At 37.6% G+C, this 18,566-nt stretch overlaps 1 protein-coding gene across 1 annotated transcript in view; it reads right to left on the reverse strand.

The window, feature by feature from the left end:
* Positions 1-18,566, reverse strand: part of Cngb3 (cyclic nucleotide gated channel subunit beta 3) — a 148,158-nt gene that overhangs the window by 12,700 nt on the left and 116,892 nt on the right. Inside the window, exons 14-15 of the mRNA XM_074066994.1 lie at positions 12,044-12,127; positions 5,671-5,789 (exon numbers count right to left, since the gene is read on the reverse strand). Of these exons, the coding sequence (XP_073923095.1) occupies positions 5,671-5,789; positions 12,044-12,127 (203 nt within the window). The remainder of the gene's footprint in view (positions 1-5,670; positions 5,790-12,043; positions 12,128-18,566) is intronic.

The raw sequence follows: 18,566 nt of genomic DNA on the forward strand, positions 1-18,566 counted from the left end.
AGATAATTGCACTCACTTATTTATTCAGGAACTATTTATTAGGCATTATATGGACCAAGCAGTATCCTAAGGGTTGGGGATGAGCTGTGGGACGAACCACACATGGTGTCTAGCAGGATCTCTGGGAACCTATGCAGAATCTTTGTGAAAACCAGAAAAATGTAGCCTCTCTGGGCATGCAGTCCTGTGGGTGCAAAACTTAGCTAGAAGAAGGCTCCCTTTTGCAAAGCAAAAGGTACTTACACACAAGAGAGAGCACAGTAGGGCTCATGGCTCTGGGGTGAAATGCAGGTTGTATTCCAGCCCTCTCAGCCCCTCACTGGACATCCTGGTGCAGAGAACACAGCTGGTACAGCCATTCATGGTAGCCCTGGTACTTCCAACTTAGAAAAGAAGAAAACTGAAGAAATAAATGCACCAATGAGCAGACAGCTACAAAAATAAGTGCTCTGAAAGGTGGGCACATAATTTGACAAGAGCATATAGCAAGAAGACCTGTGAGGTCCTTATAGTGAAGAATCAAGGAAGGTCTGAGAGAAGCTGAGATCTAGGAAGAAGGGTGGGAAAAGTATCTAGACAGAAGTAACAGCATGTGCCAAAGTCTCCCTGTGGGAATATGATACATTTAAGGAACTGAAAGGGAGCAGCAGGATGTCTGGATTAAAGGTACAACATGAAGTAGAGGGGTAGGATTTTGTAGGTCAGGATAAGAACTTTGTACTTATCCTTAAGAATATATGAAAGCATCATATGGTTCTAGGCAGGAGGACAGTGACATGATCAGATCTGGGTTTCCAAAAGATGACTTTAGGTACAGAGTGGAGGCTGGGCTGTGTTGAATGTGGTTATTGGAGTGGGTCTCCTGCAGCAGGCTGCTGTAGGTGTTCAGTTAGAGATGGAGATGTATTGGACCAAAGTGGTGGCCAATGATTTAACACATATTTGGAGGTGAGATAAACAGCTCTTGGAGGTTGACTGGCCACGTAGTGTAAAGCAGAGGGAGGTGTCAAGCATCCCTTTCTTTTCTCCCAGTAAAAATTCAAAAGTTAAAAATTTAAAGTCTTTGATTAGTTTGCTAGGGCTTCACTAACAGATCACCATGGAACAAGTGGCCTATAACCACAGAAGTTTATTCTTTCATGGTTCTGGGAGCTGTAAATACAAAATCAAGGTGTCAAAAAGGCTGTGCTCTCTCTCATGACCCTAGTGGAAAATCTTTTCTTGTATCTGTCACACATCTCCACACACTCCTTGCCTGTGTCTGCATAACTTTTGTTTCTGCCTCACTCTTCACATGGCCTTCTCTTCTCTTCTGTCTTTTATAACAACCCTTATTACCAGATTTGAGACTTATTCAGAGTATCTAGGATGACCTCATCCGGAGATCCTCATCTTAATAATATCTTCAAAGACACCTTTTCCAAATAAGGTCCTAGTCACAGGTTTTGGGGACTAGAATATGGACATATCTTTGTTGGTTCCACCCTTCACCCCACTATAGGCATCAAGTGAGTAATCCTTTACATTCCCCAAAGTAAGGCTACGAGGGTTGACCTATGTGCACATTGTTCTCACCACATATCATTTGAAGTGGTCTTCTGACAGACCACTTGCTAGTCTGAATATTAAGTGTCCTCCAAAGGTCCATGTGGGAAAGACTTGGCCCCCATGGTGGCACTACTGGGAGGTGTTAAAAACTTTAAGATGTGAGGACGAGTGGAGGATCTTTAGGTTGTTGGGTTGTGTCCTTCCTTTTCTTTCTCTTTTGATCCCTGGCCACAGGTGAGCAGTTTTGCTCTGCCACATGTTTCTGCCATGATGTTCAGTCTTGCCACAGGCCTAACAGCATCAGGGCAACCTCTGAAGCCAAGATCGAAAGCAAACCTTTTCTCTTTCTCAGTTAATTATCTCAGGTATTTATTATAGTGATGGAAAGCTAACTGATACACCAAATGACCTCCAATAATTGCCAGACCTTTTGAAGTCTTCTGTGCATATTCTCATCATGGGCTCAATGCGTACATTGAATCACTTGATATTGAAGTTTTCATTTACTTGTCTTACTTGTTTGTGAGGCCTTTGAAGGAAGCAATTGTTTTTGTTCATCTTTGTACTCTCAAGGCTAGCACTGTGCCTGGCAAAGAAGGAATTACCCAGTAACTTTTGAGGCACTACACAGAATATAGTTGTCTTTTTGTTTTTATCAGATGACGATTAACTATAATTAGTTAAAAATTGCTGAATAGCAGATGCAAGTTTTTTTAATGGAGGCAGGATATAAATAAAAATCACCTTGTCTTCTGTAGTTTTCTTGTAGCTGCTGAGAATATAAAGATGAATAAGTACTAGTTCTCACACTTTAATAGCTCACTCTGTTGGAAAGACACATCTGAACAAATTAACAATAAATGAGTAGTAATTCTGCATTAGAGGCATGAGGGGAAATACTGTGGAGGCAAAGCACAGAGAGCTACTATTTGTTGGGGGTGGCTAGAGATGGCTTTGAAGAGATGGCATTAGAATTGGTTCTTGAGGATGAGTGGGGATTTTCCAGGGAAAGGATACTCTAAGGTGAAATGAAGCCAGAAGGGAATCCTATTAGAATTCTATTAGCAATATGAGGGTAAAAATTAAGAGTCATTTCAAGAAAAATGAGATTTTTAACAGATGTGGAAGACAGATAAGAAGTGGTTAAATATGTTCACTGAATAAGACTTGACACTAAATGAACATGTAAGGAAAAGGATGGAGTCAGACCGCCATGCCTTGGCAAACCCTGGGCCCTTCTTCTAAGAATGGTGTGTCTGTGCACTTCAGATGTTAATTGGAAATGTGGTCTGGGTTTTCTTCATGACAGGATGTAAATCTGTATTTTAGTCAGGGCTTTGCTCTTTTGGATTAATATATAATGTCCTTGAAATCCCTCAGTTCTTTTCTTCCTTATTTTTTCCTAAGAAAAAAGAACCATCTTTAAAAAGCTACATGATAGTGCTGGATTTAGCTTATTTTAGCAAAGGTCACAGCATTTCTGAGTAGTAAACACTATAACTGGATCTTTCCAGTGCCTGGGTGTTTGGCAGACAGGGCTCCATCTGGAATAAATGACTAGTGCTGTAGGGGTGGAGGACAGCTGTGGGTCTGTGAAGCCCCTGGGCATCTGGAAGAGGCAGATGCATCCTGTTTCTTCTCAGCCACAGCCAGGAAGCAAATCAAGGCAAAAACCCTCCCCTTTGCTTGAGTCAACCAGACTGTTGAGCAAGTTTAGAGCATGTGTGGTCTACTGATTTCAATTTGGCTTTAGAAACCAAATGGGTAAGAGGAGATTATTTGAGCTGATGTCAGGAATCCAGGATGACTTTCAGTTGCAATTCACTAGCACCTGGATTCTATTCCTAAGGTTTTTCCTCCTGTGATGATAATATCACCAATTAATATACTTGTACTCATAAAGCTTTAATCTTCAGGGAACACTCAACCCTTGGGAGAGGTCAACTAATTAATTTCTGCAATGTTTCAGATTAGGCATTGTATATTTTATGACCTTGATAATAACAGTGATTATTGAGTCACAAAAATATTAAATCATCTTGCAAGGACTCCCAGTATGAAATTAATAGGAAACAGGCAAAGAACATAGGTTCTGGACATTCTAAGATGTGTTTCTGTCACTGCCCTAGGCAGGCCCCTCACAGGAGTGCCCACCCAGTTGTTAAGCAGAGAGAACAATTGAAAAGTGAAGGGATGTTGCACAGAAGAATAGTATGCAGCAACATTCTAAGGAAACCCCAGCTACGCTAATGTGAAAGTCATCTGAAATTGTCCACATCTCTGGAGCTCAGAGATAACTTCTTATCTCTGTGAAGTCAGAGATTGGACAAATGCCTTTTCCCCTGTGGTCTGGTTGACAGATCACTGGGCCTCAATTCATGAAGACTTAGGTTTGAGTGTTGACCCTATCATTCATGAACTGTCTTATCCTTGGCAACTTGGAAAAACAGTTTTCTCAATTATGGAATAATTTAACTGCCTGACAGTGAATTCTTCTTTTCATCCTAAGAACTGGCTTCCTAGTTCAAGACACCATCATCTTTCACTTCTGATTGGAATTCTCTGTCATTCTTGTTCTTCTATTGCCTCTTTCCCACATAGCTCTTGGAGTGGTCTTTTAAAATCAAAATTCAAATTTCATCAGTCTTTTGTCTAAAACTTTTTAGTAGCATCCATTCATATACAGAATAAAATACAAATTCCTTATCACAGCCTAAGAGGCCTCACATGCTCTGTCCTTTGCTCATCTCCTTGGCCTCTTCTTGCTGCAGTGTCATTGTTCACTGTGCAACTGCCGGACAAGCTTGTTTGTTTCACCTCTAGACCTTTGCCGTCTTATCATCCAAGGCTCTTCCTCACTTCTGAATGGCTCCTGAAGTCTTAAGCCAAATCTTATCTATTCAGAGAGGTCCTCCCTGAGCACTGTATCTAAGGTAGCATCCCCTGTCACATTCTAATGCTTTTATGCATTTGTAGCAGTTATGATTATGTGAATTTGTCTTGTCTGCTTAATTGTTTTACTGTCATCAGTTTCTGCCTGCCAGACATATGTACTTGTATTAACAGTACATTTCTAGAGTTTAGAACAACATATGACAATGTTGCATGTGCTAACACTCAATCAATACATCTCTTGGATGAAAAATGAATAAGGTTAAATGCAATAATGTGTATAGAAGTGTTTAACCCACAAAATCCATAAGTTTGTTCTCTGTATTCTTGCTCTTAAGGTCTTACTTGTTCTAGAATAAAGTACTGGCCAACAGGAAATAATGGTAACAGTAGTTAATATTTATTCAACTTTCAGTAGATGTAGACACTGTTCTAGGTGCTTTTAATGAATTAACTCATTTACTAACCCTCTAAGATATGTACTATAATACTTCTAAATAGTCTTACTTTCTTTTTAATTTTTTTTGATAGTACTGGGGTTTGAACTCAGGGCCTTGTACTTACGAAGCAGGCACTCTGTCACTTGAGCCACCCCCAGCCCTAATTCTAATTATTTTAACATGAGGGAATAGGTGGGCATGATGGCACACATCTGTAATGTCAGCACTTGGGAGGCTAAGGCATGAGGACTGTGAGTTCCAGGTAAGCCTAGGCTACACAGTGAGACTTTCTCAAAGGAAAAAAAAGCAAAACAAAACAGAAATGTATAAAAAGATGATGGAATTAAGGAATAGAGTGTTCATGTGACAAAGGAATAAAGCTAGTAAGTGGTAAAAATGGGATTCAAACTCAGGCAATTTGGTTATTCAGCCTGCTCAAAACCCCTGATTAGCCAAGTCTTTCAACAATCCTACAAGTCTTACCTCTTCTCTCACTGTTCATTCATCATTTGCATATTCATTCAACATATACTGAGCACCCTAATGCTGGGAACTGAGCTAGGTCCTAGGACCTAAGACTAAAGAGAGGAATGACCCAGTGTTTGCCTTTAGGTCTTTTGAGGGAAGGGAAAGAAGGAATAGAATTGTGCACATCGTTACTATAAAAATGCTCTCAGCACAACCTGTGACAAATTCAAGCAAAAACTTTACTTATTTTAAAACCTGAGATTGTCCTTTCTTGACAAGTGGTGGACTTCAATATTCATGAGGTCAGGTGTCTTTCACATACCTGATTTCTCCAAACACTGCCCCAGCTTTCAGAATGACTATAACTTGAGCACCATCAGGGCCGCCAAGAACTTGGACTTCTCCTTGCTTGATGATATACATTTCCTTACCAATTTCTCCCTATACGTCAAATATATAGAAGAGATGGTAGTTCCTTTATTCTTGACAATTATATTCCAAATTAAGAAATGTAAACTCTTCTAGGGTAGCAAATGCAAATGAAGGGAACATCACTGTAAAAGTAATTTTCTTAAGACCTTATGTAACTGCAGACATTGGCTTGAAATGATTTGGAAGATGGTACTTCCCAACACATGAGTACTGTAAATGACCACTGGGCCCGTGAAGATATTTCAGTAAGAACAATGCTCCAGGAATGGGCACCGGCAGAAGAAGTACTGATTGTACGTATGGTTGAGATGATTTGGTGACTACTGCTATGCTCTGAAGAAGGTGCTTAGTCTATCCAAAGACTATTGAGTTGCAGCCATTCAAAGGTCAATTCTATTTTTCTGGCCTCTGGTATTGAGGTCTGATTCAGGGAACCGAGGCAAAAGAGACCTTAAGTTTATTATTCTGACTCCATATTCAGAAGTGTTAATGCAGCAGGTTGTTTTACTAAGTTCTTGCTTTGCTGTGGGGACTCTAGGAAAACTACACAATCACCCATGCACAATCCCTGAGACTGCACTACTGGAATGTTCACATAGTCATGGTCAGTGGTGTTATTCTATATGCTTGAGGTGGTATGGTGGTGTAGATCAGTCTGTCAGCATTACTTAATGTAAATGCAATGATTTTTTTAATGTTAACTTATTACCTAGTTTGGAGTCTGAATCATGCCTGGTCATGTACTTATGTGGCCAGCCTAATTTAAGAACTCTGAATCCAAGATTCAGATAGACTTCTCAAGGTCATGTCTCTGTAGTTCACTGGAGAGAAAATTGTGTCCGTGTGATCTTCACAGAAGTAGAACCTGGGATGCTCACACTTGATTTCTCTAGTCTTTGCTATGTACATCTTTTTGGCACTTTTTTCTGACTATATTCTTAGCTGTAATAAATCTTAAGGCGATAAATAATAAAATAAATAAAGCTTTTTATTGAATCGTGTAAATTCTTACAGCAAATCATCAAACTAGCTGGTGACCATGGGGTCCTTGGACATATCTTTTTCTCCAACTTCCAAAAAGTATAAACATGTCTTACATGAACCCCAATGTCGTTTAGGTCAAGAAAGAGTGTTAAATTATAAAGAGGACAGTTTGCCTAGCACTGGGTGAATTAGTTGGGTAACAGTGTCAGAGTAAGCAGGGTCTTGATCATTCTGTGCCGATTGTGTCCTGTAAATTTCGAGTGTTGGAAACTTAATCTCCAAATTTTTGTGTTAATGGTGTTTGGAGAAGGAAAATTTGGGAGGTGATTAGGTCATGGGGCTCTGCCTTCATGAATGGATTAGTGGAACATCTATCACCAGAGTGGCTTTGTTGTAAAAGCCAATTTTCCTTGACAAGTTTGCCCTGTATGGTCATGTGAAGCTCTCTACCAAGTCATGATCCAGCAAGAGAGTCCTCACCAGATGCTGAGCAGATGCCAGTGCCATGCTCTTGGAGTTTTCAGCCTATAGAACCATGACCTAAATAAACTTTTATTCTTTATAAATTTCCCAGTCCATGGTATTTAGTTATAGCAACAGAAAATGTACTAAGACAGCTGTAAAAATAGTATGAATGTAATAAATTCACATACTTGGTTTCAGAGGGGACTGGGTTATTTGAATTTATCAAATATTCTCATTAACAAATCAACTTAAGATGAAACACTATTGATCATAGTTTGTGCCCTGTGATGGTTTAGATAATGCTTACATTGTTCCCGTGCTGAGCACAAGGCTTAATATATAGTAGGCATTCATTTACAAATGAGGGAAATACAATTTTACTGTCTCTGGGAAGTTTTGAAGTCCTTTGATACCAAGGGTTATTTTTCCTGAACAATAAATGTATTATCATTGTCAGGTTGGGTGTAAAGTTATCACACTCCACCTCTTAGTTGACATTTGGGAAATTAAAAGTCTCATTTTTTTCTCTCAGATACCCTCATGAGGAAGGTAGAATCAATACTATTATTTCCATTTTATAGAAAGAAAAACAAGGGCACAGATAGGCTAGCTGACTAACCAACATTCTGTAACTTAGTAACTAGATGCAAAAGGCAGCTTAGAAGCCACATCTAAGTGATCGATGAAAGATTTTTAAATTTTGCATTGTGCAAAAACACTAAGCATATGTTTATATTCTAATACAGCTCAAAGTAGAAATTTCAAGATAGATGGATTTTATTATAGTTATTTATATAATACCAATGCTAATAATAAATCTTGCCTTTGCAGAGTACTTTCAAAAATCATTAAAATATCTGATATTTACATAACTCTTATTTTAATTACTATATTTGTTTTATCAGAATATGATACTTTTTAGTTGGAAAGCTTTTCATAAATAATAAATCATTTTATTTTTGCAAATTTCCCATGAGTGCAAATAGGAGAAGTATTATTATTATTATTTAAAAATTACCAGTGGTGGATTGGCAGAGTGGCTCAAGTGGTAGAGCATCTGCCTAGCAAGCATGAGGCCCTGAGTTCAAACTCCAGTACCAATCCCCCCAAAAATATTAGCAGTAGAGGCTTAGAAAGTTAAGTGTCTTAACCAAAGTTACAAGGCTGGCAGGTGACAGCAATAGAACTGGCAAGACTCATGTCACCCAGTACAATACAAGCAGATATAACATATCTAATGGTGAATCCAATGTCAAGACCAATCTTTTAAAAACCAATAAAATAGCTGCAAATACTTTAAAAAATAAGGCACAGTGTCTGGAAATTAGTTTTCCAAGAGATGCTCCAGGAAGCAATGATTAGGACAAGGTCATATTCCTTATTTTTTGCATGAACTAATTCTCAAGGAACTGGAATGATTTTTCAAATGTAGTTATTACAACTGACTGGAGGTAAAAGTACATAATGGGCACTTAAATATAGTTCAGCACTTTTAATTATTTCTTAATGATCATTTCAATAATTTTCCAAGGAGATCTGGCATAATCAACGATCCAAAACTTCCACTATTTCTTGCATATTTCTGGGCTAATTTAAGCCTTTCCTGCAAGTTTAATTAGCATTCAAATGAAGGCGACATCCCTCAGAGAATAAGGGCTGACAGCAAGTACAAAATAAGATCGAACTTAGCTCATGTGGTTGGTTTATGTTCTAATTTGGAGAAAGAATGGAAATATAAGAGCTTCCACTAGAATTAGGTAATCCTTAGGAAGAATGCATGTGGAAAGTTCTGGGTTCCTTTGTGGGAGGCTGGTTCCAAAGCTAGTGGGGACACTATGAGTCTCAAGTGTACCCCATCAGAAAAGAGCAGTGCAGTTTTTGTTGTAGTTCCTGGATAACTAGCATCACTTAAGAGCTTGTTGAGAGGTGAAATTCTCAGGCTCCAATGCAGGAATATTGGATAAGAACTTCTGGAAATGAAGTTCCAGAAATCTGTACTTTATCAAGACCTCTGGGTGATTTCTATATTGCACATAGCATCCTGAGAAAACTCCCAGATAGTCATGAAGCAGTCCAAGCTCTGACCCAGGAAGTTTAGAAACCATTCTGAGAATTAGGCTGTTCAGCAAACTCAGTCCCAAACCCTGCCATTTCTTCAATTATTTAGGTTATCTCAAATTGAACATGACTTTTTTCCCCTTTCCCCTTTCCTACACTGTTTTGTGGAAATAATAAGCAAAAACCAAATTGAGCAGATTCAGCTGTCTAAAGTCTGGTCAAGTAACAGTCTTTTTTCTCTGTCAATATCTACTGTCATCAAAATAAAAACCAAAGTTAAAAACAAAAACAGAAATGTGATTTGTAGTTCTTAGCTATTCTCATTTCTGCTCCCTTTTCTACTTCTTTTCCTTCTCTCATCTGTGCCCATTGATCTGTTTTTGCTATTGGATGAGGAATGTGATGTGCTGAAAAAATTAGAAACTAGAAGGCTGCATCTCTGCACTGCATTTCACACTTTGTTAAGCAAATTTGCCCTGCTTAGGGGCACAAGTGCTAAAGTTCCTATGAATTATCTCAATTTTCAGTCCCTGCTGTTACTGGGACAAATTGAAAGACCATTTTGGTGCATTAAGGCTATATTGTTCCAATGCACCACTGCCCCACAGGGGTCCTTAAACTGCTGTGGCTTGTATTTCCCATTTTCATGAAGATGATTTCATTTCACCAATTTGCCCACTTTTAACAAATTTGTGTGGAATATTCTTGGCTTCTATTATGTCCCAATGTCTCCACCATTATTCCCTCTTTTTTTCTTTCGTAGCTCCTGATTCTTTTTTTCCATTGACCTACTCTGCAAAATTTGGTATTCTTCAAAGTTACAGCCTTGGCCTTCTTTCTCCTGAAGTGAGTTTCCATTACAATACAGTTCCCCAACATTTACCTGCAGTTCCATCATTTCTCATCAGACTGAGTCCCACCAGCATCTGCTCTCTCCAGCTGGTGCTTTGCAGCACTTTGCACTCCATTTCACTCTGTCTTTCCTCGCTCTCCCACTCACTTACTTGCTTCCACTCACTTACTTGATACATTGGGTGTATCAAGTCTGGCTTTGTCTATTGGCTCATGGCAAGTCTTCATAAAAAATACTATCTGTTCATTTTTTTGTGTTTGTCTTTTTACTAAAGAACTATTTTTCTTTAGGTTTTAAAAATGTCATGCCAACAGACTGACAACTTCCCTCTTTCTCAGCCTGCAATCTAAACTAAGCGTCTTGCCACCACATATGCTCCTGGTAAATTCTATTTTAGCTTTATACAACTTAGCACATTTTTGAATTATACATTATTTAATTTCACTTATTTATTGCTTTTGTCTTCCACTGGGCTAGCGATTCTCAACTTTGGCTGCATTTTAAGATCATAGGAGAGCTTTTCAAATGCCAATATGTAGACTTCATCCCTATTTGAGTTGAATCCCTAGATGTGTAGACCAGACTCTTACATTCAGGTAATTCTGATGTACACTGTGAACTGAATACCAAGCAGTAGATTGCAAGCCCCAGGAAGATGAGACCATATTTTTTCTTTGCTCAGTACTCAGTACAGTGCCTGCCCCAGAATACTGAAAAATATTCATTAGTTTTATTAAATGAATCATTCAACATTGCTCTAACCTTTGTCTCACCATATTTCTCTGCACTCCTCTTGCAGACACTGTTCCTTCTTCTCTGTCTTGGCTTTCCTCTTTGACTTGATTCACTCCCATTTATTTTCCAAGACTTAGTGCAAAAATCTTTAGGAAATCTTGCCAGCAGTTAGGAGGAAGAAAGGCCCTCACTTTATGTCCTAATACACTCAGTGTTTACTCTAACCCTACTTGGAATCCTCATTCACTTGTGAACTCCCCAAGGTCTTGCATCATCTCCTATTTCTTTGAACTGGCCATCTTTCTCAATTTTATTTTGATTATTGACTTCACTATTGAGTTAGTTTCTCCAGATATAAAACCCAGGGTCATCATTCCTTCTCTCCTCTCTGAAGAGAGTGATCTGAGATGTGCAAAAATATTTATATAGGAGATGTTCATTTTAGAGTTATTTATAACAGCAATCAGTTGAAATTGATATATTCACAGACTAGAACATTATACTGCTTAAAACATCATGTTGTATAAGATTACTTAGTAATGGGTAAAATGTTTATATGACATTGTTACATGACAAACACGTTTCAAGACCTATGTATAGCATGAGATTAATTTCATAAAACAAGCTCTATCCATCAATCTGTATAAAAAGTTAGGCAAAAATATAAATAGTGATTATTTTCTGGGAGGTAGAATTTTTCCTTTGTGTATTAGGTATTTCCTATTCTAAAATGATGAATATGTATTACTTTTGTATTCTAAAGTGCACAGTAAAGTTTTAAAAATGTGGCATTGATCAGCCACTAACTGGACGAGCAAAAGGAGGTAACTGATAGTTTGCCAAAGCCATGAAGAGGGCAGAAGAACCTATCACTACTGTAGCTTATGCCTTTACTTTAAATATTTGGGATCAATGAGGTGTGGTGATTGATTTATACAAAGCAGATTTTTATACTAACCACACTTCTCTTCTGTTCATATTCAATGAAATCTATATTGTCATGTTCCATTTTGAACATGAGAGTACATTAATGTTTAACAGATCTATATCATAATTATTTCTTATTGTGGAAGTCACCCTGAACAAATTTTATTTTAACTATGTTCTTTATCTATGTCTGAATTCCTCAAATGCATTAGCTTTGTATGTGAAGATACTATGCACTCACCTTTTTGCAGATAAAGTCACCAGGTAAGTAAATAGTGGATTTTAGTCTTAGCAGCATGTCATAAATCATCTGGGTATCACAACCCTATACAAAAAAAATAATTTTATAGACACAGATAAAAGGCTAATATTCCAAATGAATTTTAAATGCAATGGAAATAGTAATAGATGTTGTCTGCATTAGCACTAAAATATTGATTGCCAGTGGATATGGACTTGCCTTGACCCAAACCTAAAAAAATACCTTTAGGATAATGGCAAGAGTCTGGAACTTTGATAGATATGGGGTAATCCTGTTTCTACTACCTACTGCTATGTACTCTCATGCTCCCAGTTTCCTATAACCTAAAATAGTTATAAAAATGGTACCTATAAACAAAACTTAACATGGTGCTTAACTAATGACAGATATTCACAACTAATATATTAGGACTAACACAGGTCACAACCTCTACTAAATATTTTTCTTACTTATAACATCATTGTTATCATACCATAACAATAGTATTATTGTTAGCTATTATTTAACTCTGCAAACTTATGTCTTTTTTCCTAACTTAATTATCATCTTCTTAAAGGTAGAGAAAATGTGTATAACAGATATGAAAGGAGTATCTGTTGAGTGAATGAATCTTATATTCACTTGAATAACATAAGAAACAAATTTTATTTGTTACAATATGTCTATATGTGCATTTTGTCAAAATAATTGTAAGTCATCTATTTGTTGGGCTAATAAAATATAGAGATGCTTCAAAAATCTCACTTTACCTAGTGGTCTTGAATCTTTTGCTTCCACCAAATATTTTAATTTTTTTCTCCCAGAAATGAGAACATGTAGCAACTTTCCCTTTGTGCTTAGTTCTGCTCAACCCTTAGGGGCATTGTGATTTTGTAGAGAACTAATCATAAAGTCAGTTAGCAGAGGAAGGAGGAGGACCAGCAAAGGGCCTGCCGCCCATTTGTGGATTGGATAGCCATTCCTTTAGCGCTCACTAGTTTTCTGTAATGGTTTCAATCGCAAGCATTTGACCTAGATCCATATAAAATTTAGACCTTGGGGTTGTCTGGTTGATAAGGAAAATTAATAATTTATGTTTCAAGTATCTTCATGTAGCCAACAGTGAGAAGCATTCAGATGAACTTGATGTTGGAGTTTTAAAAATTCATTTGAGAAAGCATAGACTTGGTTCCTCAGAATAGAAAAAAGGCCACAGCCATAAGGAATACCAACTTAAAGCAGGCAAAAAGTATTGATGAAAAACTTCTATGAGAACAGCTTTGTGGGATGCCTGGGAGGAATTAAAAATGAAAGAAAGGAAGTCTTGTTGGGTGATGTTATAATAAACAGAAAAGCTGTAATGATTTAAAAGATAGTCATATTATAAGATAACCCAGGGACAAGATCAGGGAGGTTACTTTTGTTTGGGAATGGAATGGAAGAAAGGGGTAGCAGAGTCTCAGTCATTTGATAATGCGTATGATTTGTATTTGCAAAGATTCAAAGATCCCTGTAGGTAAAGGGAAATTTACTGTATTTTTTTCTTGTTATGTAGTTGCTTTGCACCAAGTGAATAATCTTCCCTCTCCCTCCATGACTTTCTTTCTTTCTTTCTTTCTTTCTTTCTTTCTTTCTTTCTTTCTTTCTTTCTTTCTTTCTTTCTTTCTTTCTTTCTTTCTTTCTTTCTTTCTTTCTTTCTTTCTTTCTTTCTTTCTTTTTCTCTCTCTCTCTCTCTTTCTTTCTTTTCTTCCTTTCTTCCTTCTTTCCTTCCTTCCTCCCTTCCTTCCTTCTCTCTCTCTTTCTTCCTTCCTTTCTTTTTCCCTTCCCTTCCTTCCCTTGCCTTCCCTTCCCTTCTCTCTCTGTTTCCTTTTTTTTTTTTTTTGGTGGTACAAAGGATTGAGCTCTCTACTGCTTAAACCATACACCCAATCTTTTTGTTTTTATTTTTCAGATAGGGTATTGCCTTCTGAGTAGCTGGGATTATAGACACAGTCCACCATACCTGGCTTGTGTTTTGAGGTAGGGTCTTGCTAACTTTTGCCTAGGCTGGTCTCAAAACCTCATTCCTCCTATGTATGCCTCCTGAGTAGCTGGGATTACAGGTGTGCCCCACCATGCTCAACCATAAACTTTATTTTGATTAGTATCACCATATCTTATAGGTTGTCATTTTTTGCTAAAACAAATCACAAATAAGTGTTTTCTTCCCCAAGAAGCATGATTATTTTCTTTTCAGCAAAAATACTCTATGTAAATGGCTCATGTGCTCAATTTCTTTAAATGCTAACACTGCTTCAGAATGGTTCTTTTCAGAAATTAATCATTCGAAACCCAGTTAGAAAAAACCAGAAACTTCAGAGTAATCTTTGACTTTCTCCACTAAGGAAAGTTGATATCTTTGCTGTTTTTTTTAAACATTAAAATATTTTTGGAAGTTCTTCAGCATATCCAATTGTCCTTCATGGAATTGGATCAAAGATTCCCATAGACACCAAAAACTGTGGATGCTCAATCCCTTTATATAAAATGTATACACTTTAAATCATCTCTAGATTATTTATAATGCCTACATTGCCTAATTTCAAAACAAATACTGTGTAAATAGTTCTTGCATTGTTTAGAGAATAATGACAAGAGGAAAAGTCTGTGTGTGTTAGTACAGACACCATATTTTTGACCCAAGTTTGCTTGGATCCAGAGTCAAAGGTACAAATCTGGAACACTATTTCAGTGATGCTAATTCTCAGGCATTCACATCCATGAAGAAGATTTACAGTGTAAGTATTCAGAGATAGATGTTATCAAAAACTCTGCTTGCTTATATTTACTTTCATGTGCACAATTGGATTGGGGGACATTAGTTTTTATCATCTTAATCAGAATAATGTTTTCATTCCTTAAACAATTCCTTTTGGAATGTACTTTGATGAATATTCTTGACTTCATTATGTTGTATTCATAGGAATTATTAATAATTGTAAATGTTGTTTTCCTTTGGTAGTAATTTGATTACATATATGTATATAAAGATTATGTGTAATGAATTCATGTAACGTTACATTGCCTTGGCACCTACTTTGGATGTAAGTTTAACTATTTCACACCAGAAACAGAGTTTAGTCCCCTGACAGTTTCCAGATCTTTCTTTCCAGTTCCTCAAGACTGCTGATCAGACCATCTGCCTTAAGTAACCACTTCCTTGTGACCACTTCCCTATTGGACAGTTAGACACAACCTACTTGACTCACCCCATTGACCTCCACACCCCACATGGACTATGCAGATGTGGCCCAGTGACTCCATGGAATTGTGCCTGATTGTTATAAGCCAACCACTAGAAATCCCCTTGAGAAACCTGCTTGGGTACACCCTGGACCCCAACGAATGCTTTGATCCACAGTCCTTCCTCTTCCCCGATTATCCACCTGCTGCTTAAGGATGAGTGCCTGGACAGCTTCTCCCTTCTCATCTGTGCCACGAGGTGTGCTGTTTTTGGGGATCTGTAAATAATAAAGCTGCCTCCATTTTTTTAAAGTGTTCTGTTGTTCTGCCTACTCTGTGTCTCGCCTGATTGGCACACTGGAAGCTAACTTCTTTCCAAGTCAGAGATCCCTTAGAGAGTGGCTGTCTTAGTAGCAATAAACTAGACGCAGGTCAGAAAAGACCCACAAGGGTGTCTTCCATTATAAACAAGTTTCCTGTGAGAAAGACTTCTGGTTACTGAGGCATTGGGCTGTCTTTCAGAGTCAGGAAGTATTCTATGAAAGACACACTATAAGCACCCTGCAGGAGCCTTGTAAAGTAAGGTTTCTGGAGAGACAGATCCCAATACCAAACTGGGGGAAATCATAATATGGCAGTCCAGCAGTCTCCCCTTATTCACAGTTTCACCTTCCAGAGTGGCAGCGACTTGTGATCTATCATGGTCTAAAAATATTGAATGGAAAATTTCAGAAACAATCAATTCTTAAATTTTAAATTGCACATCATTCTGAGCAGTGCCCTGTATCTTGAGCTCTCCAGCTGTATCTCACCCAGGACAGAAGTCAGTCCTGTGTCCAGCACATCCATGCCAAGTGCCACCAGCGTGTCACTTGGTAGTCTGTTAGCTACCTGACTGACTATGGTATCACAGTGTTCATGTTCAAACAACCTGGATTTTATTTAATTATAGTCTCAAAGCAAGACTGTGTTGTTGGCAATTTGGCTATGCCAACAAGAAGTCTTAAAATGCTTCCCTTAAATAAAAAGGTGAAAGTTCTCAGCTTAAGAAGAGAAAACAAAATTGTACGCTGAGTTTGCTAAGAACTATGGTAGGAATGAATCCTCTGTCTGTAAACTGTAAAAAAGGAAACAAAACTTTAAGCCAGTTTTGCTGTTGTACTTCAAACTACAAAAGTTAAAGCTACCATGTTTCATAAATGCTTAGATCAGATGGAAAAGGCATAAAATTATAGGTTTTAAGTATCCACAGGGAATAATGGAATATATCCCCTGTTGAAAAAAGGACCTATTGTACTGTTTTCAATACTGAAAAAAATGGAAACAGCATGGTGTCAATGTGGATAAAATAATGTAGATGAAGCATAGATTGGAATATTGTAGATTGGTTAACTAAACTATAATTATAAATACTACACATACAACAAGTAATGTGGTCTAAACAAAAGCAAGGTATGAAATATATTCAGTTCATTATGAGATTATGAAAAATACTACACAATATACTGCCTGTTTATATTTTATGGATTAAAAATAAAATTATAAAAATGACAATTGGAAGGATTTCTTTAAGGGATGGAAGAAGGAGAATAGATCAGCAGAGAATTGGACAGAATTCAACTTTAATTTTCATTAACATAAAATGCTAATAAGAGCTAATAAGAAAGAGGTCAGGCATGTTGGTGCATGCCTGTAATCCCAGTTACCTCAGAGGCAGAGGTTGGGAGAATCAGCATTTGAGGCTAGCCTTGGGAAAAAGTTAGTGAGACCCCATCTCAACCAATAAACTGTGTCTGGTGGGACACTCCTGTGATCCAGGCTACATGGAAGGCATAGGTAGGAGGATCACAGTCTGAAGCTAGCCCTGGGCAAAAATGTGAGACCCTATCCAAAAATAACTGAAGCATAAAGGGCTGGTGGAGTGGCCTAAGTGGTAGAGTACTTGCCTTGCAAGCTTGAGGCTCTGAGTTCAAACCCTAGTTTCACATACACACAAAAAAAAAGAAAAGAAAAAGAAAAAGAAAGAAAGAAAAGTTAATAAAACCAAGAATTTTTGTCTCTGTGGAGAAATATACCTCATCTTCCCTCTCCTACCCTCCATGTGAGCTCACTGGCAGAAAGCACTAATAAGGGAGACCAAATCAATGGGAAACTTTAGACAACCTAGGGAAATAAGCCCTAAATAGATAAGCAGACAATTAGCTCTTTTCTCAGTAGGAAGGCACAGCACTTGTTTCAATAGCTTTCAGGTCATTGCTTGGATTTTCTCAAAGAAAAGCATTCGAACTATTTTAAATATGAATTTTTGTTAACATTCTTGGATAGAACATAGATCCAGTCATTGAACATAGTAGCTGTATATTGCAAAAACTTAGAATTTGTTTCACCAGTTAAAGAATTCTGTCTCTGCAGGATTGCTGTATGGGAAAGTGCCTCTGGCTTTGGCAGGTGTGGTTTAGGACTAAATCCTTCTTCACACCTGGATTTAGGATTAGTGAAGTGAAGTTTGCATTATGAAGTCATTCTATTTTATATGTTTGAGAACTATTATCTTTTTCTTTTTTCTCCACAAAATGATTATTTTTATCCAAATTTACTTTGCTCCACTATTACATGATTAAGAAGAATTACTTCCTGGGGCTTGCTGCTTCTTTTATTCTTTCTTTGTGACTTAGCTCCTTTTCTTTGATAGAAGTCATTAGGAGGTTTTCTGATTTACAGAAGTACAGCATTGTTTCCTAAATACCCTTTTGTCTTTTTGGCGGTACTGGGGTTTGAACTCAGGGTTGTGTGCCTGCTTGGCACACGTGGTACCACTTGAACCAAGCTCCTAGTAATTTTTACTTTAGTTTATTTTTCACATAGGGTTTACATTTTTTCCTAGGTTGCTTCAAATCACAATACCTTCCACCTCTGCCTCCTGCATAGCTGACATTACAGGTGCACACAAACATACCTGGCCCCCCATTTTTCTGTAAAGTGAGAGTGCCTGTGTAAACATCAACACTAACATTATATTAGCACATTGCATTTGTATTAAATTTTACTGTTGTTTCTACTTTACCTGTTTAATTCTTCCAACCTCCCTGCAATGCCTGACATCAATGAATATATTGTCATTAGTCTTGCTTTTTAGATGAAGGTTAGAAATCTAAGGAAGCCTTTTGATATTCTTTTAGGTGACACATACAGCATGTGTAAGAGGAAGAATATCATTGGAGTGTGTGTTTTTATCTACATCCTGACCAACTTGAGGTCAAGGTGTGTGCATTATTCACTGCTGTCTCCACAGGGTCTCCCC

This window comes from Castor canadensis, chromosome 3 (assembly GCF_047511655.1).
Source record: "Castor canadensis chromosome 3, mCasCan1.hap1v2, whole genome shotgun sequence".
NCBI classification, from domain to species: domain Eukaryota; kingdom Metazoa; phylum Chordata; class Mammalia; order Rodentia; family Castoridae; genus Castor; species Castor canadensis.